The sequence below is a fragment of the Lemur catta genome, chromosome 3 (genome assembly GCF_020740605.2).
Source record: "Lemur catta isolate mLemCat1 chromosome 3, mLemCat1.pri, whole genome shotgun sequence".
NCBI lineage: Eukaryota > Metazoa > Chordata > Mammalia > Primates > Lemuridae > Lemur > Lemur catta.
In genome coordinates, this window is record NC_059130.1 from 29573192 (window position 1) to 29599986 (window position 26795).

Here is a 26795-nt window from a genome sequence, read left to right on the forward strand (position 1 = left end):
ACATTCACACATTAAGAGACTGGAGCCCTGTGAAAAAAATAAGTCTATTTCATGCCCTCCAGGGCAGCCAGCCACCCAGTCAGAAGACCTCTCCTTGAGGCCTTGAATCCCATCCAAAGGAAACAGGGGTGTTGGGTATACAGGAAAGAAACACCAAGGGACCCTTCTTTCCTTCCTTTAGCAATAACCCCGTCACGGGCCCCTCCCCAAGGTATGAAGGAAGCCCCACCTGGGGGTCCCCAGGAAGTTGAGGCTGGTCCATGAGGGTCTAAGAAAAGCAAGATGGGAGAGGGGAGGGGCTGGCTGGAACACTAACCCTCCAACCTCCAGAGGTCTCAGTCACAGCAAGGCAGGTCCAGTAATGTCCTTACGTCCAGAGAGTGGGCCTCAGTTGATGGACTGGTACTCTGAAGACTGCTTGTGGCGCAGAAGCAGAACCAGGCCTCCTCCCAGTAGTATGAGTCCTGGGGCACCCAGGGCCACCGCCATGATGCCCAGGACTAGTGGGGACAAGGCATCCATTGGAGGGGGGCCCACACCCACGAGCATCGACCTAGAGCAAGCAGAGTGAGAGAGAGACGTAAGCAGGCTTAGGAGGGAAGGCTGGGAGGCTCAGCCCTCCACTTCAGCCCCCAAGCCCTCGGCCGGGCCCTGGATCTCACCAGCTGAGGTAGTGTTGGTCCCAGTAGCCAGGGCCTGTGGAAGCCCCGAATGTCAGATTGAAGGCACAGAAGTTGTTCTGGGGCCCAAAGAAGGCTCGGACAATGGGTGACTGGGGGAGAGGGTATGCCAAGGTGGGGTGAAGAGGGGAAGCATGGCAGGGAAGGGCTGATTCTCGGCTCCCTTGCTTCTGGGAGTAAGCCACTGGTCGCCACTGCACGAAGCCTGGTGGGAGGGAGCCCCAGAGCAGCTGATCCAACTGGGGAGAAAGGCAAACAAGACAGAGTGAGGAGGACCAACCTGTGCCCAACCCTCCCTTCCCCACCTCTCCCAGCCTCCATCTGTCACTAGTACTGACAGGCAGTGTGCTAAGGGCAGAGGAGTCCTGAGTCCTAGGCAGAGCCTTAATCTTCCCTCTGTAAGAGGGGAGAGTTGGACTGGGTGGGCATTGAGTGCTTTTCTAGCCCTGCAAATTTGCACCCAGCTCCCCCCTTAGGGCCCCCAGGCCTTGCAGATCCCTACCTGCCAGAGCATGACTCATACTGTACTGCCTTCTGTCTCCACGGAGGGCAGTGACTGGGTCAGATTCATTAGTACAGTGTCCACACTTAAAAGGACTTGCTAAATGGTAAATGGTCAAACCATTCTGTCAGGTCCTAATGGAGTTACACCCACATTCCCCACCCATCTGCCTCTCCACTGGAAGCCTGACCTGGAAGATAGCAGGTGCATATTCATCGTCAATAGAGTGCTGCTCCTGTATTGAGGGGCAATCAGGGCCCTGGCCCAAGGTGGCTACCTCTAGCCCAAACAAGGAGCAGTTTCCCTGGGGAGAGGCCCCAACCAGGGCCACCTCTAGCTGGCAGGTATCTGCCGTGTGCAGGAGGCGAGGGGGTTGGGCTGGTCGGCCGGATCTGGAAAAGGCCTGGACCTAGGAAGGAAGCATGGGAGATATGGGAAACAGCTGGATGCTCGTGGTTGAGGGCCACCCCATCATTAATTCCCACCCTCATAGGTCAGCCTTTTGAGTTCCTTCTAATTCCCCATCCCTTACCCTGAAGGCCAGGCTGCCGTTGGCAAAAGCCCTGGTAGGGTCGTGCGTGGGGCGACCTTGAAATGTGGCACTCAGGGTGGCAGGATCCAATGAGTCAGTGATGTTGTTCCAGAAGAACTCGGCCAAGGAGTACGGAGGATACGGTTTTCCTGGGGGCTCTGGTGCCATATTGGACACGTTGGTGCCATCAAACTCAAGCAGCTGGAAGGTGGGGGTAGGGTGGAACTGGGCTTACCTTGATCTAGCTTTCTCCTGAATCACCCCTCCCACTCACCTTCCCCCACCACCAGGGCTTTCATATTTATTTCACCCACCCCCCTCTTCAATTCCTCCCTCTGATTGGGATGAACTCCCTTCTCTGCACTCTTCATGGAGCTCCCCAACCTCCTCACCCTGGTAAAGACAAGGGCAGAAGAAAACTGGATGCTGTCCTTGGGGAGCACCATCAGGCCTCCATCAGGCTCAGGGGATAGCAGGCGGCTCCAGTTGACACTCAGGGTGCTGTGGGGAGTGTTGGTGGCCACCAGCACCACTGCTGGAGGCCCCAGGCTGCTCCACACATAGTGCAGTGTGGAATTGGTGCCTACTGCCCGGATATGAAGCAGGTTCTGGGGGTTACCCAGCCAGCCAGGGATGACCTCCAGAGACACCTGGAACATGGAATAGTGGAGGGTGGAGGGAACAGGATCAGGGAGAGACACAGGCAAAGGAGAAACTTGAGGGTTGGGGGCAGAGGGTCTGGGAAATGCTGGGGAAAGGTAAGAAAGTCTTACCTAGACCTTGGGGTTCTAGGAAAGAAGGAGCTAAAGGAATCCTGGGGTAAGGGGCAGTGGCGGGATGGAGAAGAGGGGTGGGTGTAGAGCCAAGACTGCCCTGACCCTGATGAGGAGGAGGTCAGGACACAGAGCTGGGAAGAAGAAAAAATCAACATTTGCCTAGACCTAGGTCACCCAAGGCTGTGTCAGGATCCAGACTTTACCCTCACATTTGCCCTACTCCACGATCCCGTCCCAGAACACATGGCTGTCCCCCCGCGCCTCCCCCTGGTTGAAGCACCCTCCTTTTGGCAGCCACCCTCCACCGCCACCCTTTGGATTCCCCAGATTCTAGCCACGCTGTAAGGTTAGCATTTCCTGAAACCTCTATTGCTCCAGTTCCAGAGCTCTCACCTGGCGGGTTTCCTCCCCCAGCAGGCCAAATGGGGCTGCAGACAGAAGTAGACTCAAGAGGAGCATGGGGCTGGGGGCACGATGACCCCTAACCCCAGCATCGCTGGCCATGGCTGCACATGCGGCCCCAACTTCAGTTGGCGGAAGAGAGACACCAGAGAGTCATGTGACTCAGATTCAGCTGATCCCCTTCAAGGGCGGGGCCCCCACACCAGTTCTTAAAGAGACCGCTTCCCTTAACCCAGATTCCAGCATAAATTAGAATCGAAGAATCAGAAAGGTTGGGAGTATGTCATCCCTAACTGGGCTGGCAAGCAAGACATCAAGATCACATGTGCAGACATACTTCCAGCCTCTCCTACCCAGCTGGTCCCTCTGAACAGTTACGGATCTTAGGCAAGATTCAAACGGGATCCCAATAATACAACTTTGTGGTTGAAAGGTCCAGAGAGGAATTTGAAGGAATTACATGAGACAGTGCACCGGAGGGTTCTTTTTGTCAATCTAATATTTATTGAACACCTAGGTATGCAGATTCTTGTCCTAAAAGAGTCCACAATTTTATTGTGGAGAAAAGATACCTCAGAAAATAGGATATGAGAACAATACAAGTATTTGTCAGAAGACAGAGGTCGGCTGGGCGCGGTGGCTCACGCCTGTAAGCCTAGCACTCTGGGAGGCCGAGGCAGGAGGATCGTTTGAGCTCAGGAGTTTTAGACCAGCCTGAGCAAAAGCGAGACCCCGTCTCTACTGAAAATAGAAAGAAATTAGCTGGACAACTAACAATATATAGAAAAAATTAGCTGGGCATGGTGGCGCATGCCTGTAGTCCCAGCTACTCGGGAGGCTGAGGCAGAAGGATTGCTTGAGCCCAGGAGTTTGAGGTTGCTGTGAGCTAGGCTGACGCCACGGCACTCTTGCCCAGGCAACAGAGCGAGACTCTGTCTCCAAAAAAAAAAAAAAGACAGAGGTCAAGTCTGGTTGAATGCAAATTTTGTTTTTGTTTAATCTTAAATTGTATTTACTGATAAACGCATATGGTACAAAATTCAAAAGGTATTACCCATATTCCCCAGCAACTGGTTCCTCCCCAAGACAACCACCATTACCAGTTTCTTATGTGTCCTTTTTTTCTTTTAAAGAAACAGCGTCTTGCCCTGTCATCCAGGCTGGAGTGCAGTGGTGCAACCATAGCTCACTGCAGCCTCAAACTCCTGGGTTCAAGCAATCCTCCTCACTCAGCCTCAGAGTAGCTGGCACTACAGGTGTGCACCACCATGCCAGGCTAATTTTTAAAATATTTTGTAGAGACAGGGGTCTTTACTATGTTGCCCAGGCCAGTCTCAAACTCCTGGCCTCAAGCAATCCTCTCTCTTCAGCCTCCCAAAGTCCTGGTATTACAGGCATAAGCCACCATGCCCAGCTCTTATATATCCTTCTGAAGATATTCTACTTAAGAATACTGTATATAATATTGCACATTTGGTATCCAAACACTGTTCTCATTTGCTTTTCACTCATATATAAAGACCGTTCCTTATGAATGCCCTTGGAGTTGTCTCATTCTCCTTGTAGTGGCATGTTCCATGGATTGATCTATTTTAGAGACAGGGTCTTGTTGTCCCCCAGGCTGTATTGCAGTGGTGTGACCATAGCACACTGTAACCTCAAACTTTTCATGGATCTATTTAACCAGAATTCTGTTGATAAAGTAGTATTTTCCTGTGGCAAACAGTACTGGTCCTGACTGAAATGGACTCAGCCAACGAGAAATGCTGCAATCCCACTTCATATATTTGAACCAGTTCTGTAGGATAAATAACCAGGAGTGGAATCACCAGGTTAAATTGCCCTTTTTATGAGGTTTATCAATTGACACTCAACCCATGTGCATGTCCATTGCAAGTGTTTACCAAACTTAGCTTATATTTCCCTATGAAAAAGGTTAAGTATATTTTCATATTTTAGTCATTAATTTTCATGTATTTGAAGGTATTTATACCTTGTCTATTTTTCTATAGGCCTTTTCTTCTTGCCAAGTTCTAAAAGTCCTTTAAGGAAATTAACTCTTGTGTTGTTGCTAACATTCTCCTTCCCGTCTTTTGCCATGCAAATTATGTATGTGGTTCCCACCCCTCACTGACACATTTTAAATACAATTTTCTAATACTCTTATGATTTAATTTTCTATTTAAAGCTTTCAGCTGCCTGGAATTAATTTTGCTGTAATAAAGTGGGGATCCTGCCAGGTTGGCTCACCCCTGTAATGCCAACACTTTGGGTGGCTGAGGTGGGAGGATCACTCAAGGCCAGGAGTTCAAGCTCAGCCTGGCAATTTTGCAAGACCCTTTCTCTTAAAAAAAAAATAAAGTAGGGGCCGGACGCGGTGGCCCACGCCTGTAATCCTAGCACGCTGGGAGGCGGAGGCAGGAGGATCGCTCGAGGTCAGGAGTTCGAGACCAGCCTGAGAAAGAGCGAGACCCCGTCTCTACTAAAAATAGAAAGAAATTAGCCAGACAACTAAAAATATACATAGAAAAAATTAGCTGGGCATGGTGACACATGCCTATAGTGCCAGCTACTCGGGAGGCTGAGGCAGGATTGCTTGAGCCCAGGAAGTTTGAGGTTGCTGTGAGCTAAGCTGACGACACAGCACTCTAGCCCAGGCAAAAGAGTGAGACTCTGTCTCAAAAAAAATAAAAAAATAAAGTAGGGATCCAATTTTATTTTTTTTCTCCTAAATGGCTACTCTAGGAATTATATACTCTCAGAAGCTTCCTCAAAAATTCATTTTTCTTGAGAAAAAAGTACAGTCAACCCTCTGTACTGCTGGTTCAATATCCACCGATTCAACCAACCAGGGATTGAAAATATGTGAGGAAAAAAAATAGAAAATACAACAGTATAGCACTTACATTGTATTAGGTCATCAGAAATCTGGAGATGATTTAAAGTATATGGGTTTCCTTTTTTTTTTTTTTTTTTGAGACAGAGTCTCGCTCTTTTGCCCTGGCTAGAGTGCCGTGGCGTCAGCCGAGCTCACAGCAACCTCAAACTGCTGGACTCAAGCAATCCTTCTGCCTCAGCCTCCCGAGTAGCTGGGACTACAGGCATGTGCCACCATGCCCAGCTAATTTTTTCTATATGTTTTTAGTTGTCCAAATCATTTCTTTCTATTTTTAGTAGAGACGGGGGTCTCGCTCTTGCTCAGGCTGGTCTCGAACTTCTGACCTTAAGCGATCCTCCTGCCTCGGCCTCCCAGAGTGCTAGGATTACAGGCGTGAGCCACCGCGCCCGGCCTCCTTTTTTATTTTGAGACAAGAGTTTTTTTGCTCTGTTGCCCTGGGTAGAGTGCAGTGGCGTCATCACAGCTCACTGCAACCTCAACTCCTGGGCTAAAGTGATCCTCCTGCCTCAGCCTCCAAGTAGCTGAGACTATAGGCACACACAACACCCACCTAATTTTTCTATTTTTAGTAGGGATGGGGTCTCGCTCTTGCTCAGGCTGGTCTCGAACTTCTGAGCTCAAGCAATACTCCTACCTCAGCCTCCTAGAGCGCTAGGATTATGGGCATGACCCACCACGCCTGGTGAATTTAAAGTATATGGGATCGGCCGGGCGCAGTGGCTCACAACTGTAATCCTAGCACTCTGGGAGGCCAAGGAGGGTGGATCGCTCAAGGTCAGGAGTTTGAGACCAGCCTGAGCAAGAGCAAGACCCCGTCTCTACTAAAAATAGAAACAAATTATCTGGCCAACTAAAATATATATAGAAAAAATTAGCCGGGCATGGTGGCACATGTCTGTAGTCCCAGCTACTCGGGAGGCTGAGGCGGTAGGATTGCTTAAGCCCAGGAGTTTGAGGTTGCTGTGAGCTAGGCTGACGCCACGGCACTCACTCTACCCAGGGCAACAAGGTGACACTCTGTCTCAAAAAAAAAAAAAAAAAAAAAAAAAAGTATATGGGATGATGTACATAGGTTATATACAAATACTACACCATTTTATCTATATTAGGGACTTGATCAGTCACAGATTTTGATATGCGGGAATGTCCTGAAACTAATCTCTCAGATACTGATGGACTACTATACTTGTACCTTCTAAGGTATCAATTCTTGGACCCGATAAGGGAGAATACAAAAAGGTGGCCTGGGTGACCTTTATTTACTAAGTTAAATTTTTAAAAGCAAAGAGGGGCTTTGAAAGCTAGACTGAGTACACATTATTTATGTAGGTTTAGAAAATATTATAGGCGCTTTAAGAAAAAAAAGGTTATCAATGATAGGAAAGACAACTATGCTATCCAAGTGTCTAACATTATTGCTGAAACCAGAACTAACCTATACAAGGGACAAACGGGAGGAAAGAATCCATAGCTTCCTTAGGACCTCCATTTCTCAGGTCTTATGAACAGTATTTCTTCAAGATCTTATTTGTTTACTAATTTATTTGAGAATTAACTCATCATCTCTCTTTAAAGAGTTAGAGCTCCAAGGGAATTAACACTACAAGAGGCAGGGATTTCAGCAAAAGGCAGGCAGGCTTAATCTTGAGCCCCTTGTAAAAGAGTAAAAGCTGAGGGTTTTAGACTGAGCAGAAAGGGTCTCCAGGGGCACTCTCACAAGCCCTTTTCTATCCCCTATTTGAGTTCAGTCAGGACAGCCAGCTGTAAAAGCACAGCTTCCAGAGCCAGACCACCTACATATGAATTCCAGGTGTGTCACTTACCAGCTGAGACCCTTGAACAGCTTACTTTAAGCTTTAGATTCCTCCTCACAAAATGGGGGATATTAATACCTATTTTACAGGGTCGTTGTAAGGATCAGTTAGTTAACATAGGCAAAGTGACTAGAACACATCTGTTATACAGTACTTACTGTTATTCTACCACCAAGTATTCAACTTAGTCTGACTAAGTCCTGTGGTCATAAACAAGGCTGAATGTATGAATCATAGGGACAAAGGGTAGGGTGGAAGGCCCAGTAACTAAGAGGAAGGACACAGAAGAAATTAAAGGCTGGCCCCACCTAGCTTCTACCATCCCACAGCCACTATTCAGATTTCTCCCTTCCCCCCTTGATAAAAGCAAAGCATAAAATGAGATTGAATTTTGTTTCTGCTATCAGGAAAGGCAGAGGTCTGACTGTGACATAATCCTGGCATGAGAATAAGCCAGCAAGCCAAAATATAGACTGGAATCAGAAACACTGGGAGAGGGCAGAGAAAAAGAACTCCAGGTAAGGTAGGGAGAATTCTGAAAATTATGCCATACAAAAAAAGATGTTGTATGTCCTTTAGATGCCAGAGCCCTAGCACATATTGAATGTTGTTCTACGTACAACCACAGATAGGGAACACCCATGGTTTAGCCAGGTTCCTCTTGTTCTTTGGGTGGCGAATGGAAAGTGGTGCTTCATAAACTTTACAGCATCATCCTCTGAACTCCAAAAGGGTTTCCCAACCAAGACCTACTGAGAAGTCTGAAGAATACCCCTTCAAGAAGGCAAAAAAGAGAGACTGAATGACCTCATTCTCATCTCTCTTCCTCCCTAGTAAGGTTTTCTGTCAGGAGGTAGAGATATGACTCAAGGTTGAAAAACACACAACTCTCTCAAATGACTTAGATTTAATCATCGGAAGCAAACTAAATGGAAACCTTACAATAGAGAAGAATTACATGTCAGTGGCTTTTTGCAAACTGAGCTGGGACAGAAAGGGACTGGGATTGCCCCTCAACTTGATCCCTTCCCAACAAAGACGTCCACAGTGTTCCTGGCACTCTAGCTCAGGAAAGGGGGAGACTTCGCTGGTTTTGTGCGTTGAAGTCACCTCGCCCAGCACTCATTCCTGGCCAGCATCAGGAGCCCCGCCTTGCCGGCTATGGTCATCGCCCTTCTTTTTGTGGCCTGAGACAATGTCATCAATCCGCAGCAGCAGAACTGCCGTCTAGGAAAAAAAAACAGATTCAATAAGGTCAGCAGAGAAGGGAAGGATTCTGTTTTCTTTCAGACGTATCACCTAGCTACTCCCATAGAATTACTGTTTCATCTGAAATCTACCTTTTTAGAGTCTTGAATGTAAATGGAGTTCTCCCTAAGCAAGAGATGCAGCTTGTGCTATGTTACCGTGCTTTTAGTATGAGCTAAAGATAAGCATTCTTTAGGAAATCTCCTAAAGAATTCCCCTAAAGAATTCCTTAGGAGACCTTTGTGGAATACTCTGCCTTCTATACTCCTCCCTTCAAGACTAGACCAAACTACTAGTTTCTGGTTATCGGAAAATAAATAGCATGCACACGTCTTAAGGTGCCTCACCTCCACTGCGGTCTTATATGTCTGCAGCTTCACAGCCAATGGCTCCCATATGCCTAGTTCTTTCATGTCCACCAAAGTACCTGTCTCACCATTTACACCCCAGGTCTCACAGTTCTCTTGGGTATGCTTGGCCTGCAAATGGAGGAAGCAGAAGTAGTTAAAGGAAAATGGCAGTGACTGGAAACAAGTCAAAGATCAAAAGGAGAAAAAGATTTTAAGAGAACAAACTAGAAGGAGAACTTGGATAGACAAATGCAAACTAACCAAACACAGCTTTCCCTATCCCATCAAGGTAATGGCATGAAGAGGAACTTACCCGAAGGGAGGTAAGCAGACGGATGGTGCTGGCCCCGCAGTTCTGGATCAGGGTACGGGGAATGACCTCTAGGGCCTGTGCAACAGCCCTGTATGGCCATTGTTCCACACCAGTCATGGCCTTTGATTTTTCTGTCAAGGCATGGGCCACAGCCATCTCAGAGGCCCCACCACCTGGCACCAGCTGGGGGTCCAGAAGAACATTGCGACAGACTTGCATGGCATCCTGGAGGTTGCGCTCTACTTCCTTGGAAAAGCAGACAGACAGTATGAAGCCAAATCTCAATGACTCATGGAGAAATCAAAGGTACCAAAGGACTTCCTGACTGCCAAGGTTAGTAAACCATCAAGGAGGGCAACTAGGACAGGTCCTTGGAACCTATTGTGCAGGGCAGATGCTATTTAGCTGGGAAGAATGTGTAACTCATAACTGGAAGAGAGCAGGGAGGTGTCACTCTGACCACGAAGTTAGGTCTTTGGAGCTATACCCTATTTTGTCCCTTTCTAGTTGTGTCCTTTCAGAGGCTACACGGTGTTACGGAAACTTACTAGCTATGTGCCTTTGGGAAAGTTCCCTAACTTCACTGAGAAAAAAAAGCATTATTTGTAATTTCAACATAAAAAATAAGGAAGCAGGCCAGGCGTGGTGGCTCACACCTGTAATCCTAGCACTCTGGGAGGCCCAGGTGGGAGGATCACTTGAGGTCAGGAGTTTGAGACCAGCATGAGACTTCCTCTCTATTAAAAATAGAAAAAATTAGCCAGGCATGGTGGTGCAAGTCTATAGTCCCAGCTACTTGGGAGGCTGAGGCAGTAGGATCACTTGAGCCCAAGAGTTTGGGGTTTCTGTGAGCTAGGCTGATGCCACGGCACTCTAGCCTGGATGTCAGAACAAGACTCTGTCTTGGGGGTGGGGAAGGAAGCAGTAGTTTCCAGGGAGGAAATGAGGGGTCTTGTTCAAGAGATATAGTGTCTCAGTTTTGCAAGATGAAAAAGTTCTGCAGATCTCTTGCACAAGGATATGAATATACTTAACATTAGTGAACCGCACACTTGAACACTTAAAAATGGTTAAGATGGCAATTTTTTGTTTTTGCCACAATTAAAAAAATTTTTTTAAAATAATAAAAAAGGAAGCAGGAGAGGCATTTGTGGTTACAGATCCAAATTCAATAGCTATAAATGGGCAATAGGATGATTTTAGGCCCTCTAGAAAACTCTAAAGTAGAATGACCTACTTCCATCTGGTCACATTTCCAAGGCTGACTTACCGAGAGAATCTCTTTGCTGGCCCCTCGGAGGAGAATGGTGCAGGCCTTGGGGTCTTTGCACTCAGTGATGAATGTAAAGTACTCATCTCCAATTTTTTTGATTTCCAGCAGGCCTGCTCCTGTTCCAACATCATCTTCTCTAAGTTCCTCTGGTCGGCTGACTATCCGGGCCCCACAGGCTCTGTCAGGTGGAAGGGGGTGGGGAGAACCAGATGATTTCAGATACTTACCCATCTCCCTAATTCCTAGGGTCCATAGCTGGGGATAAGGGCAAAAGTAGATTGCTAGAAACATCGTTTGAGAGGTCTTGCCTACATGGTGAAAGATTCTCAAACATAAACAGGTGAAGTTTCCTTAAAGTAGTAAGGCTTTGTTAATAAATGAAACTGCATAGCTGACCTTGAACAACATGGATGTGAACTGCACAGGTCTACTTTTATGTGGATTTTTCCCAATATATGGGAAAATTTATGAGATTTGTGACAATTAGAAAAAACTTACACACTGTGTAGCCTAGTAATACTGAAAAAATTAAGAAAAAGGTATGTCACAAATGCATAAAATGATGCAGTATTAAATCATAACTGCAGAAAATTAACTGTAGTAATACTCTGTACTACTATAATTTTGTAGCTATCCCGTTGCTATTGTGGTGAGCTCACATGTTGCAAGTATCTGCTTAAAATAATGTGATGCTAATCATCTCTATGTGAATAATTCATCTCTGCAGTAAATTGCATATTGCAATAAAAAGTAATTTCTTGTGGTTCTCATGTGTTTTTCACTGTGTTTAGTGCAATACTGTAAACCTTGGATAACACCATGAGACCCATACCTAGTGCCACTAGTGATGCTGGAAGTGCTCCCAAGAAACAGAGAAAAGTCATGTCATTATTAAGAAAAACCTGAATTGCTTATATGTACTATAGATTGAGATCTGCGGCTATAGTTGCCCGCCATTTCAAGATAAATGAATCCAGTGTAAGGAGCACTATTTAAAAAAAAAAAAAAAAAAAGTGAAGCTATCATTGTAGCTATGCCAGCACGTGCCAAAACCTTGCACTTTTTGCAAAACTACCTTTTTATCTTGTACTGAAAATGCAGCTTTTATGTAGGTACAGGATCACCGTAAGAAAGGCATGCCTACAGACTCTAATCTGATTCAAGAAAAAGCAAAGTCCTCACATAACAAAGCAAAAGGAAGGCGAAGGATCTAAAGCTGGAGAATTCAATGCCAGCAAAGGATGGTTTGATAATTATAGAAAGAGGTCTAGTTTAAAAAAATGTCAAGATAACAGGAGAAACAGCTTCTGCTGACCAAGAGGCAGCAGATGAGTTCCCAGACACCACTAAGAAAATTACTGAGTTGAAAGGAACCTTGAAGGGAAAAGATAAATACCAGCTGTCAGTCTTCTGGTTGCATAAGAAGGCCTGGACGAGAACCCATTTTCTGAATTGATTCCACTGATGCTCTTTCCCTGAAGTCAAGAAGTATCTTGACAGAAAGGGATTGCCTTCCAAAAGTTCTTTTTTTTGTAGCCAAGTCACATTCCACAGCAGAACCAAAGTTCTTTTGAGACTGGACAATGCCCCTAGCCACCCAAAACCCCAAGAGTTCAACATTCAAAGCATCCAAGTGGTCTACTTGCCCCGAAACATACTATCTCTAATTCAGTGTCTAGATCAAGGGGTCATAAGGACCTGTAAAGCTCATTACACATGGTAGTCCATGTAAAGGATTTTCAACGCTATGGAAGAGAACCCTAACAGACAGAAAATCATCATGAAAATCTGGAAGAATTGTACCACTGAAGATGCCATCATCATAGAAAAATCTGTGAGAGCCATCAAGTCTGAAACAAATGCCTGCAGGAGAAAACTGTCCAGATGTTGTACATGACTTCACAGGATTTAAAACAGAGTCAATCAAGGGAATAATGAAAGGGATTATGGATATGGCAAAAAAAGGTAGAGAGGGAGGTGAACGGTTTCAAGATGTAGACCTTGAAGAAATTTAAGAGCTAATAGACACCACACCAAAGGAAGTAATGGAATACAACTTGATGGAGATGAGTGCCTCTGAATCAGTAGCAAAAGATGAGGAAGACGTAGAAGAAGCAGTGAGAAAACAAACTGACATTAATCTGGCAGAGGGTTCTAAGTATTCTAGACGGCTTTGACTCTTTTATGACATGGATCCTTCTATGACAGGGGCCATGTAACTGAAGTAAACGTTAGAAGTAGGATTGGTATTGAATAGAAACATTTTTAGAGAAATGAAGCAGCAAAAACTCAGATACGGATTATGATGTATTTCCATTACACTGAGTATACCTGCTTGTCTTGCCTTCCCTTCTACCTCCTCTGCCTCTGCCACCCCTAAGACAGCTAGACCAACCCTTCCACTTCCTCCTCAGCCTTCTCAATGTGAGGATGAGGATGAAGACCTTTATACACTTCCACTTAATGTATAGTAAATATATTTTCCATATGATTTTAACATGTTTTTCTCTAGCTTACTTTACTGTAAGAACACAGCGTATAATACATATAACATACAAAATGTATAACTATTTATGTTATTGGTGAGGATTCTAGTTTAATTTTTAGGGAGTCAAAAGTTATGTGTGGATTTTCAACTGTATGGGTGTTGTTCAATGGTCAACTGTATACCTAAGTCAACTAGTCATTGCTACTAAAACCAGAGTTGAATTCAAAGTATACTTTGTGGTTACTAAAATGTGGACAAATGAGTTCTTATGTACATCTAACATAATAGTCATTTCTAGATATAACCCATCCTGTACTACCCAGTTAGGTCTCAAGGTCAATAGGACTGTATAAAAGATGCAAATGTTAAGCAAAGAGGATGGTGAATGAGTACATAAGGTACAGTTATCTCTCTATATCCATGGGTTCAACCAACCATGGATCAAAAATATCCAGGGGTAGGTAGTTATAGATAATATTATATTAAAATGCAAGAACCACAGTATAACAACTATTTATATAACACATTCTATTAAGTATTGTAAGTAATCTAGAAATGATTTAAAATGTACAGAATGATGTTTGTAGGTTATATGCAAACAGCACGCCGTTTTCCATAAAGGACTTGAACATCTTTGGATTTGGGTATCCAAGACGAGGTCCTAGAACCAGTCCCCTGTGGATACCAAGGGACAACTGTATATGCCTGACCAAATTTTAATGAATGTAGGGCTAATGGCTTATGTTTCACTTTTCCCCCCAACTCATAGGCATGTGGAGTCAACTACATGCATGCATGTATGCTCAGAACCATTTCACAGGGAGCAGAAGTATAAAATTCAATTTGGATCTGTGATATATGTTGGGGCAGAATTTATCTGCTTTTTAATAAATAGTATTAAAAATGAATGGTCTATGTCAGGCACAGTGGTGCACACTTGTAATTCCAGCTACATGGGAAGCTGAGGTAGGAGGACTGCTTGAGCCCAGGAGTCTGAGACCAGCCTGGATACTATAGTGAGATCTTGTCTCTTTAAAAAAAAATAAGTAAAATAAAAACGTCTCTGAGCACAGACATTAGTGCATAAGTAGTGAATATAATCTAGAGTTGCATTAACAGCAGCTGAGAAACCCAATCAAGGAAACTGAAGGTTCTGCTATAATCTGAGCCAGTTAAAACAAACTACTGTGGGGGTCCAGCACTATGGCTCATGTCTGTAACCCCAGTACTTTGGAAGACCAAGGGAGGAGGACTGCTTGAGGTCAGGAGTTCAAGACCAGCCTGGGAAACACAGCAAGACCCCCATCTCTACAAAAAATAGAAACAGACTACAGTGGAAATGTTCATTCAAAATCATCAGGATGACAATAAAAAAAAGAACTCTTTGATAAGTAGTTATTTAGACATGTAAGGGACACCTACCAAGATAGCAATCACAGATGTCTAAGTACAAGTTGCTCACTAATGGTTAAAGGCAGTATAGAAGAGATTCATGCAGAAGTAAATGCTGGACTAGAGGACTTCTGAAGAGGGCAGACAGCCAAGCCCAGGTTATTTTTATCTGTTACTGTACCATGTATTACACCTTTTCAAGTAATGATAACTACATTACAAAGCTACCAAGAGGAACACACTGGGGGTGGGTGGGAAGGGATTAAGAATCTTATGTTTACCTGGCCTACTCACCTAGCAATGCGATTATTGTCTGTCTTCCGGACTCTGCGGATGGCTGTGATATTGGCCCACATGAGGTAGTGCTGAGCTAAATCTGCAAATCCAAGAGTAGGGCTATCAAGCTGGGTTCTGAACTAATTTGATCCTCAAAGTACTCTAACCATCATGTTTATTATGTCTACGCAAACATGAGGGGGAAAAAATATCACCCACCCTCATCAACCTCTCAAAGGCTGGAAAAATTAACAATGTCCTACCTGAGATGCCCTTTTCTGTGATGACCACATCGGGCTTCAGTTGGATAATGTCCTCACAGAGCTGTTGGATGTACTCTTCTTCCATTTGGAGGATTCGGGTGAAGTCTTCCTCCCGTGTAATCTCAATGTCAGTCTGTGTGGCAAAGAAAAGTCATTCTGATTTAAAAATTCCTGGACTGGATAAGCTCTTCAGTTTCATACTATATTCCTTCTACCCAGCCCTCCTATGTATCCCCAAAAGAGTCAGAATTGCTAAAGCCATGACCTCACACCTCCATAAGCCAGTTTAGCTCTAGGTATCATCTAGTTTAACTTCTTCAATACCAAACAACTGGAATTCAAAGTCAAATGGCAATTAGTGGTGAGTTTGGCCTTCTGAGATCTCTGACCACCCAGTTCAGCATTATCTCTGTCCTACCAGTGTGCATGGAAATTCTGAGTTTATAACCTAACTTCTCTGAGCTTCAGATGCCTCATCTATAAAATAGAGTCAATTATTTTAAAGGATTGTTCTATGAGTAAGAGAACAGTAAACAGCATAAAGTACGCATGCAATAAACATACCTTTAATGTCCCAAGATTCTTGCATCCACCTTAAGGAACAGGGCCAGGAACCTTACCTGGCTTTCTCCTTTCTTGTATTCCAGAGAAGAATCCAGCAGCACAATGCGAGGGTTCTTGATATAGCGTCGCATTCGTGGATGGGTCACATCCTTGTTGATCATGACTCCACGTAAGACACATGAGTCTTCAATGATACCCCCAGGTATCTGAGCAAAAGAAAATCCAGTTTAACTCACAACTAATAGGAGACAATCTCTCAACTCCCTTCCCATATGTTCATGTTTCCCAAATGACCAATATTTCAAGTTTCTAAAGTTGCTTTCTTCCATGAAGCTCAAAAACAAAATTTGGTTGCAACTGTATTTTTTTCCCTCTAGAAAACACATCAATCTTGGATCACTCAATTTGAAGGTTAGATAAGACCCACAGAAATTTAGTGACTTAACCAAAGATTTAAAGGGCTTAGGTCTCTCCTACTTCCTTAAAGATATTCCCACAGCATTTTAGGCTTGGGGCTCCACCTACAGGCCATAAACGTTAACCTTTTTTTTTTTTTTGAGACACGGTTTCACTAGGACTAGAGTGCAGTAGCCATCATCATAGCTCACAGTAACCTCAAACTCCTGGGCTCAAGCGATCCTCCTACCTCAACCTCCAGAGTAGCTAAGACTACAGGTGTAGGCCACTATGTTAGTGTTTTTAGTTACTTTTACTTTTTGATTTAAAAAAAAATTCAGTAGAGGCTGGGTGCAGTGACTTATGCCTGTAATTCCAGTACTTTGGGAAACCATGGCAGGAGGATCGCTTGAGGCCAGGAGTTCAACACCAGCCTGGACAACGTAGTGAGACCCCTCTCTCTTAAAAAACAAAAAAATTAGGCCAGGCGCGGTGCCTCACGCCTGTAATCCTAGCCCTCTGGGAGGCCGAGGCGGGCAGATCGCTCGAGGTCAGGAGTTCGAGACCAGCCTGAGCAAGAGCGAGACCCGTCTCTACTAAAAATAGAAACAAATTATCTGGCCAACTAAAAAAATATAGAGAAAAAAAAAAATTAGCCGGGCATGGTGGCGCATGCCTGTAGTCCCAGCTACTTGGGAGGCTGAGGCAGTAGGATCGCTTAAGCCCAGGAGTTTGAGGTTGCTGTGAGCTAGGCTGATGCCACGGCACTCACTCTAGCCCGGGCAACAGAGCGAGACTCTCTCTTAAAAAAAAAAAAAAAAAAAAAAAAAGACAAAACCAAAAAAATTAGTAGAGATGGGCGAAAGCTTTCCAATAAGCCTTTCCCTTGCCCTTGTAAACTTTGTATAGGGACAGCAGTGAAAGTATCAAAATTATTTCAGGAATTTCTCCTCGGTAGCCTCTTTAGGTTTTTATTTTCCAGATATCAATACAGTTCTTCATATTTCTAAAAGATATCTTGGCTCTGATTTAAAACTACTTCCTCCACAAGTGAAATGATTCATGCTAGAGAATAATTTGTCTGCAAAATACACACTGAAAAGGTTTACCTTTTCTACCCTTGCATATTTTTTGATGTCAATCTCCTTCCGACCATTCTCCTCAAACTGTACAGTCTTGACAGCATCCAGGGCAATGTTGCAAGCCAAAGAGGACCACCGACTGATTGCTTTGGTAGTAATGGAGCTGTTGATGATGTTTAGCATCATATCACGGTTATTGACGTCAACAGGGGTACTAGAGTAGACAAAACGAGTTAATATGCTCAGCAGGCATATTGGATGAAGAAGTCCCTCATCTATATCTTGATGTCTATAATAATGGACCAAGAGGAAGAATATGGGGATCTGTTCTTTTGTAGAAAACTAAAACGGACACCAAGAAATAATCTTTGTCCATGCCTCTGCCAAGATTACAACTAACCCATCCCTGAAAGGTGCCTTAATTCTCTGAGCGATCTGTTCCCATGTCTGACAACTCTCCACACTTACATACAAAGCTTGCAGTGAAGTAATCTGTACCTCATCTTCTGCTTCAACCAAAAACAAACTCTTCCACTTTTACAACTTGGGTCAAGACACATTTTTTCTTTGACACCTTCTCCCATAACTAGACAATTTTAAGAGTTTCTCTTCATAGCAAATCATAGTCTCACTATCCATTCTGAATACTCAGAAAACCAAATTCTATTCTATCTAGCACTGTAACTCACGGTGTGCCACACAGTATCCATTGTTTTTATGTGTTACTTTAGTCTCCCCTCACAAGATATTTTCACATAGCTAAAACCCCTCTTATAACAGTGTAAGGTACATAACATACAATTATTAAATAGTTGTTGAATTATGGGCTTTAGGGAAGAGGCAATTACTTCAAAAGCATTATCTAAGATAAAGGGTTCCCGGCAAGCAGTTATTGCTTGAAAAAATAAGAACAACTTTCTAATGATTCAGCACCACACGCTCAAATAAAACTTTCGGGTGTCTGTATATTCTTGTAGAGCTTATTTCATTAATTAAGTCAAACACTTCATTCCCTAAATGTGCCAAAGATATTACTGAATGCTGTTTCTTAACAGCAGGCAGTACAATATAAAGGTCACCAAATCACTAATTACTCATACACCCAATCACCCAACCATATAAAAGAGTAGAATATCACAGACTTTTACTTTTTGAACAAAATTTTTTTATTCAAAACACTTGTGATTCTGCATTATGTCACAACTTAACTAAAATTCCCTAAGGTTAGAAGTCACACATTCTTATACCCCCTTCACTGCCCTATTAGCACTTAGCAAATATAGACTAACAGCAAGTTCTTTGATTACCAGGTTCAAGTGGCCACTCTCAGTCCTAGTCCTTTTGATTTCAGTGGAAAACTACTGGCTAACATCCTCATAGCACTTTATCAGAGTACTGAATTGGCTACAAGCATACATGATGGTAGGATATTTTAATACTAAGTCCTGAATAATTATAGTTATTTAATTCCTTAACTTATTCCCCCTGCTAGAATCTGAAATCTTGGAAGTAGACTTATTTACATTTCCCACAGCAGCACCTAACACGGGAATATGTAGATAGCATGTAACCTTCCCCTCCTCCACCAAATATATATTTTGAGACAGGGTCTCACTCTGTTGTCCAGCCTAGAGTGCAGTAGTGTTATCATAGCTCACTGCAACCTCAAACTCCTGGGATTAAACAATGCCCAAGCCTTGTAGCTGTGACTATAGGCACTCGCACAGTACACACAGCTAATTTTTAAAATTTTTTGTAGAGACGGGGTATCCCTTGAACTCCTGGCCTCAGCCTCCCAAAATTCAAGAATTATAGGCGTGAGCCACCATGCCCAGCCCAAAACATGAGAGTTGATTCTAGCAGTTACTTTAATATGTCTATTTTGTATCCTTTGCCATTTTCTCAACTTTTATTTCCATGTCCTCCTCTTCACATTTCTCTTCTGTTTCTCCTTTTCACAAAATGACACCAGGGTATAAGCCACTGTGTGTGTGTGCACATGCACATGTGTGCAAGAGAGATGTGCGGACCTTTTTACAACCTAAGAATAGATCAGTGAGTTTTCTAGGCTTGTTTTATTTGATACTACCCATTTCTGGCCCCACTCAATACCTGATTTTCTTCAGGGTGCTGATCATATCATCCAATGCCTTACGGTAAGCACTGATCACCACTGTTGGGTGCATCTGCTGCTCTAGGAAGTGCTCAGCTACAGACAACATTTCCCCTGCTGAAAAGAGATATAAGCACCACAGTAATGTTTTTAAAAGCACCTAGATATCAAAGCAACGTCATTATACTTCTAAAAAGTACCCCTTTTTCCTAAAACAGATTCTCACAAAAGATATACCATTTGGCTAATACTATTCCAAGTTTTACATTTTGTACAAAACACATAAAACCTTATACACCTGGAAGAATATCTACAAAAATTATCTTCTAGATGAAAGAATGGTCACCTTTCAAAATTTGTCTTCATTTTATAAGTAATATATACAAAATATTAATAGATACAAACACCAAGTTTTAAAAAAAGGTTAGAAAAATGTAAATATCCCTCTTGTCAAAAGCCTTTTGCAGAAATTGCTTGTACTACCTGCTTTCTGACACTAATTTTTAAAATGTACACAAAGGTACCCGAGTTCATGTTATACGCTTTAGCATGCGCTCCAATGTTTAAATTCAACACTTTACTTCCATTCCTAAGTGCCCAACATACATAAACAGAAAGTCAATCAGTAAGAATAGTCATGCACCCCATAATATGTTTCAATTAACAATGGACCACATATACCATGGTGGTCCCTTAGGATTTTAATACTGTTTTTTAAAGGACCTTTCCTATGTTTACATATACTTAGATAAAAGGACATGCCCTGTTAAGAAATACTAAGCACTGTAATTGACGATTACCTCTAGGGATGCCAACTTTTGTTGTTTTTTCTTTCTTATTTATTTATTTTTTTTTGAGACAGAGTCTTGCTCTGTTGCCCGGGCTAGAGTGAGTGCCGTGGCGTCAGCCTAGCTCACAGCAACCTCAAACTCCTGGGCTTAAGCGATCCTACTGCCTCAGCCTCCCGAGTAGCTGGGACTACAGGCATGCGCCACCATGCCCAGCTAATTTTTTGTATATATACTTTTAGTTGTCCAGATAATTTTTATTTCTATTTTTAGTAGAGACGGGATCTCGCTCAGGCTGGTCTTGAACTCCTGACCTCGAGCGATCCACCCGCCTCGGCCTCCCAGAGTGCTAGGATTACAGGCGTGAGCCACCGCGCCCGGCCTTGTTTTTTCTTTCTTAAAGCCATCTACTTCCAAGATACTTAGACTCATGGCAATTTAACATACCTAGTATCTCCAGGTGATTCAACTAAAATTATATCAACTAGAAAATTCTGCCTGGTATCTAAAGCTCATGTTCTACCAAAATGAGTGAAAAAGTATATAAAATCTTTCCTCCCTCTTCATCCTCCAACTTTTTCTTTAAAGTCCAGAACTAGCCATATGTATTTTTAATCCCTAAGAGAACTGGATCTAAGGATGTGATTAGTTGGTTGTGACTCTCAAATTTCTATCCAACTCACCATTCTCAAAATGAAGGACAAAAGCATTCTAAAAATCATTTAGGGCCAGGCACAGTGGCTCAAGCCTGTAATCCTAGCACTCTCGGAGGCCAAGGTGGGAGGATCGGTTCACCTCAGGAGTTCGAGACCAGCCTGAGCAAGAAACCCCGTGTCAACTAAAAATAGAAAAAATCAGCCAGGCATAGTGGTGGGCACCTGTAGTCCCTGCCACTCAGGAGGCTGAGGCAGGAGGCTTGCTTGAGCCCAGGAGTTTGAGGTTGCTGTGAGCTAGGCTGACACCACGGCATTCTAGCCCAGCCAGGCAACAGAGCGAGGCTGTCTCAAAAAAAAAAAAAAAAAAAAGTCACTTTTAAAGATTTTTCTTTTAAAGAGACAAGGTCTTGATTTGTTGTCTAGGATGGAGGGCAGTGGCATGATCATAGCTCACTGCAGCCTTCAACTCCTGGGCTCAAGTGATCCTCCCACCTCAGCCTCCCAAGTAGTTGGGACTACAGGTGCATGCCATCATGACTAATTTTTTGTAGAAATCAGGTCTTGTTATGTTGTCTAGGTTGGTCTCAAGCGACCCTTCCACCTTGGCCTCCCAAAGTGTTGGGAACACAGGCATGAGGCACTGAGCCCAGTCACTTTAAGATTTTTTTTTTGAGACAGTCTCAGTCTCTTGCCTGGGCTAGAGTGCCATGGAGTCAGCCTAGCTCACAGCAACCTCAAATTCCTGGGCTCAAGTGATCCTCCTGCCTCAGCCTCACTGGAAGCTGGGACCACAGGCACACGCCACCATGCCCGGCTAATTTTTTCTGTTTTTAGTTGTTTTGGCTAGTTTCTTTCTATTTTTAATAGAGACGGTGTCTTGTTCTTGCTCAGGCTGGTCTCCAACTCCTGAGCTCAAGCAATCCTCCCGCCTCGGCCTAGAGTGCTAGGATTACAGGCAAGAGCCACTGCGCCCAGCCACTCTAAAAGATCTTTAAAAACAGATTAGTTTTTTTTTTTTTTTTTGAGACAGAGTCTTGCTCTGTTGCCCGGGCTAGAGTGAGTGCCATGGCGTCAGCCTAGCTCACAGCAACCTCAAACTCCTGGGCTTCAGCGATCCTACTGCCTCAGCCTCCCGAGTAGCTGGGACTACAGGCATGTGACACCATGCCCGGCTAATTTTTTCTATATATATTTTAGTTGGCCAGATAATTTCTTTCTGTTTTTTTTTTTTTTTTTTTTTTAGTAGAGACGGGGTCTCGCTCTTACTCAGGCTGACCTTGAGCAATCCACCCACCTCAGCCTCCCAGAGTGCTAGGATTATAGGCGTGAGCCACTGCGCCTGGCCAGAATTTCCTTCTTAAAATGTGATACGGACGTTTTATATTTCCTTATCAACCTTCCATTCTCCTCTTACCAAGAATAATTACTGATGTGGTCCCGTCTCCAACCTCTTCATCTTGGGTCCGGCTAATTTCAATCATGGACTTGGCTGCTGGGTGCTGGACTTGAATCTAAAAAAAAAAAAAAAAAAAAAAAAAGATCACCGCTGAATAAACACTATTCAAAGACCTCTTAACTCATTTTGCTCGGCCTTAACTCTTGAGCTTCTTGCTTCCACACATTATTTCCTTTCCCTTTATTGTTTTATCATACTTTGAAAAATTAAAAATGGTACCCAAAATATCTTAAGTAAACCACCTTTCCATGTCCTCTTCTTTTGGGAAAAAATGAATCACACAAACTTAACTATTAAAATTTCTTGAAGACAGAACAGTATCTTATTTACTTGAAGCACCACTGTGGTTGAAATATGTCCTTCAAAAAGATATGCTGAAGTCCTAACCCCCCAAACCTATGAATTTGACTTTATTTGGCAATAGGATCTTTGCAGATGCAATCAAGTCAAGATAAGGTTGTACTGGATTAGGGTGGGCCCCAAATCCAATCATTCATGTCATAGTAAGAGACACACCAGGAGAATGCCATATGAAAAATGAGGCAGAGACTGAGTTTATGCTAAGGATTGGTGGCAACCATCAGAAGCTAGAAAAGGCAAAACAGGATTCTTCCTTAGAGCCTTCAGAAGGAGCATGGCCCGGCTGACACCTTGAATTCAGACTTCTAGCTTCATTCTATATGATAATAAATTTCTATTGTTTTAAGCCAATCAGTTTGTGGTAATTTGTTACAGCAGCCCTTAGAAACTAATCACTGTCTACATATACCTTAATGGGCCTTTTAAGTTTTTAAAACTGTTAGAAAGGAAAAAAAAAACAAAAAACAAAAAACAATCATACCTCTCGAAGAATGGCATTGCCATCATTGGTCATCACAATGCCTCCCATTGGGTCCAAAAGCATCTAAGACAAAAGCAAAAGTTGTATTTAAGTGACCTAGATAACAGAAGGGAAAAATACGTAGTCTAAGAATTTCAACAAAAGATAAGCCTACCTTCATCATGGACTTGGGTCCCAAACATGTTCGGATAATATCTGCAATAGTCTAATGGAAAGGGAACATAAAACGTGTAAGCATAAATCAGAATAGTGTACGCTGGAGTGTTAGGGGAGAAGGGCATGAGCAACCTACAGAGCCAATTTAACAACGACACCTCTAGGCCGGGCGCGGTGGCTCACGCCTGTAGTCCTAGCACTCTGGGAGGCTGAGGCAGGTGGATCACTTGAGGTCAGGAGTTCGAGACCAGCCTGAGCAAGAACGAGACCTCATCTCTACTAAAAATAGAAAGAAATTATCTGGCCAACTAAAAATATATATAGAAAAAATTAGCCGGGCATGGTGGTGCATGCCTGTAGGCCCAGCTACTCGGGAGTCTGAGGCAGTAGGATCGCTTAAGCGAGGTTGCTTGAGGTTGCTGTGAGCTAGGCTGACGCCACGGCACTCACTCTAGCCTGGGCAACAGCCCTGTCTCCCAAAAAAAAAAAAAAAATAAAAGCAACCACAAAAAACAATGACACCTCTAAAGTAGGGTTGGCAACCACTTTACATGTAGCACACTATGTGGCTAGCTCCTTTTTTTGTCCCCACACCCCTCCCCCAGCTTGGGAATGCTTTCAGGTAGATATGTATCTCAGTCCCGTATGAGAGACAAACACAAATAGATTATAAAACAATATACAGCAATAGAATTCTGTGTGGGTTAATATGAGATTATTAGTCTTCAGATGGGTAGGGTTTCCTTCCTCCTGCCACCATCAGGGAGATGTCCTGAAAGAAGAGAAGTCAACTTTTTCCTCTGTCTAATTTCACATTCTAAAGTCTACATGCATGGGAAACACAGCTATGACCAAATATGAATATAATAGGGAAGACAGCTGGAGGCAAACTAAATAAACACTTAAAAGGTATGCTACCTTGGCAGCATTGATGTTTCCAGATTGAACTTTTCTTCCGGATTCACGCTTTGTGTTCTGGCCTAAAGCAGATAAAAACAGAAGTCAACACCACCCAGAAATGCCCCACTGTACACAAGCTATTTACTCTCTGACCTTTGAAAATAAAAAAAGCACACATGGTGTATACATAGATCAAAGCTTATCAAATTGTACACTTTAAATATGCAAAGCTTATTATATATGTCAATTATACCTCAAAAAAACTTAACGTTTGTACTTATGGTTCAAGTGATCATCCTGCTTCAGGCTCCCTAGTAGCTAGGACTGCAGACATGTGCCACTATGCCTGGTTAATTTTTAAATTTTTTTGTAGAAATGAGGTCTTGCTATGTTGGCCAAGCTAGTCTGGAGCTCCTGGCCTCAAGTGTTCCTCCTGCCTTGGTCTCTCAAAGTGCTGGGATTACAGACATGAATCACTGTGCCTGGTGTTCCTGTATGTACGTACTTATGGCTATCTACTTCTTTCTTTATTTCAACCCCTGGTATATTAACAAATAACCCACAATGCCTCAACTTTGGAACCTTGGTCAACACCTTCCCTCTAACTAAACATTCATGTGTTTACAGCAGGGATTCATAACTTTGATTCATGAATGGGCCTCAATGGGATAGCAAACTCCTTGAGATTGTGTGAGAAAATGAGAGCCTGCAATTTTTTTTCTGGGAAGAGGATCCATAGTCATCATCAGATTCTCAAAGGGCACATGACCCTAAGAAAGTATCAATCATTGCTTTATGTAAACAGGGAAAGAGTTTGGGGGTTCACATTTTCCTGCTTGGATAGGAGGATCATACTCTGACAGTTTACCATGCATAATCACTGACAGTGCCCCCAGAGCGTACTGTGGAATTACAATACACTTTCAAGAGAGTCCAAGTTTGCATGACAAATTATATATGGTCACCCCATACTTGGATGTAATAAGAAAGTCTCAGTAACCCATTCACTATCAGTAATAGCTGACTACATATTTTAATAGGAATCCTAAACTGGTTACAGACACTAATGGGAGAGATTAATGCAGACCCCAAAAAAGCTTTGTCAATGCACCACTTATCCCAGGGCCCTCTCAGTAGAGACAAGCCAGTGGTTATAGTCAACCCAACACGATGCTTATCTCCCTCCCCTTACATTCCCCTATAATTTAAGTCTGTAAATCTTTCAACACAGTCCCATCAAATCTAATACCCACAACTCTCAGGATTCACACTTCTATCTCAGGCAGTGGTAACTCAAAACCTGCAAAGACCTACAATTCATCAGAATCGGGATTTTTTTTTTCGAGAGTTAAGGAAATCTTTTTTTCCCTGAGAGTTATTTCCCAGGTGCAGAGATAATGCATAAAAACTCGGAACAGCATTCGGTATACAGAAGGCAAAGGAGGGGAAATGGCTAGTCAGGCATCCTAGGTGATCCTGCAGATGAGGTACAGAAATTACACACAGAACAGAAACATATCAAGGGAAGACAATGGAGGTGGTGCTCATTAGAAAGAAATAAGGGATATTCCCAAAGGGAAAGATAACCAGTCGAGAAATTTGGGAAAACTCAACTGGTTAATGGGAAAGATTACAACGTGGGAGACACTGAGGGAATGGATTACATCTAAGATCAGTGCTGAAATATGGTTACTTCAGGAACAAGAGGTTACTGAACGACTGTTACTGAAAAGAAATGTAAAGTAAAACGGCCAAGGATACCACCTGCTATTTGTCAGACCCTCTATTTAAGCAGTTTGCCTACTTATCTCATTTAATTCTCACAATTCTACAAGAAAATACTATTAACTCTATAACACACAAGGAAGCACTTAAATTACCGCTACTAAGGGATGGGCCAAGGACATAAAGCCAGGCCTAACTAAAAAAGCATTATTCATTCAGCTACACGTTGAAAATAATGCTAGAAAGGGTGCAGGGGCAGGGGGAAGGGTGGGGGCTGAGAAACGGAACACGGAGTGGGAAAGCGCTTCCCAAGATGAGCACATGTAAAGAGGTTTGCGAGGGGAAAGTCAGTTTGCGTTTGTGAAGAGAAGGGAATAGGTTAAGGGAAGAGAAGAAAGCGGGAGAAGAGTCTTCCAAAACGAAGACGATGACTGAAAGGCTCAGAGGCTGGGTCAGGGTGGGACAGGGCTGAGGCAGCACTGCAAAGTGTGGAGGGAGGGCGAAAAGGAGGGGGTCCCTTCCCCAAGCTTCCCCAGAACTCACTAAGGACGAGAACGGGACGATGGCCCATCATGGCGGCGCGATGCAGAGCCGGGTACCCGGAGCTGGGGGAACCGGCAGAACCTTCTGGAGAGAGAGAACCAGACAGAAGCCCAGGAAACACTACCTCCTCAGGGCTTACACCTAAACCCGCTACTCTCGGACTTGCCGCCAATCACCGCACCCACCTCATTGACCGGCACGAAAACAGACCAATGGCTACCATAGCCCCGCCCCCAACTAAAAAAAAAAAACCCGGCCAGGCAAGCTAGATAGAGAGAGCGCGATGATGGCCGTAGGAAGGCATACGCGCTTGCGCAATATGGTGGCCGCTCCCGGCCGCGTGCGACGCGAACATCAGCGCAAGCGC

General features: G+C 43.6%; 2 protein-coding genes across 2 annotated transcripts; both read right to left on the bottom strand.

Annotated features, from left to right (window-relative positions):
* Positions 1-25: 25 nt before the first annotated feature.
* LOC123634099 (glycosylated lysosomal membrane protein) lies at positions 26-3042 on the bottom strand. Its single transcript, XM_045545365.1, has 6 exons — positions 2884-3042; positions 2107-2364; positions 1715-1915; positions 1373-1591; positions 663-919; positions 26-553 (listed from the first exon to the last, which is right to left on the bottom strand). The coding sequence occupies exons 1-6, from the start codon at positions 2992-2994 to the stop codon at positions 388-390; spliced, it is 1212 nt and encodes a 403-aa protein (XP_045401321.1). The 5' UTR covers positions 2995-3042; the 3' UTR covers positions 26-387.
* Positions 3043-8497: 5455 nt separating this feature from the next.
* Positions 8498-26697, bottom strand: CCT3 (chaperonin containing TCP1 subunit 3). Its single transcript, XM_045545364.1, has 14 exons — positions 26429-26697; positions 24179-24240; positions 23259-23309; positions 23105-23167; positions 22222-22318; positions 19363-19480; positions 17278-17464; positions 15829-15978; positions 15209-15341; positions 14964-15045; positions 10787-10967; positions 9517-9762; positions 9201-9332; positions 8498-8832 (listed from the first exon to the last, which is right to left on the bottom strand). The coding sequence occupies exons 1-14, from the start codon at positions 26457-26459 to the stop codon at positions 8728-8730; spliced, it is 1638 nt and encodes a 545-aa protein (XP_045401320.1). The 5' UTR covers positions 26460-26697; the 3' UTR covers positions 8498-8727.
* Positions 26698-26795: the final 98 nt, after the last annotated feature.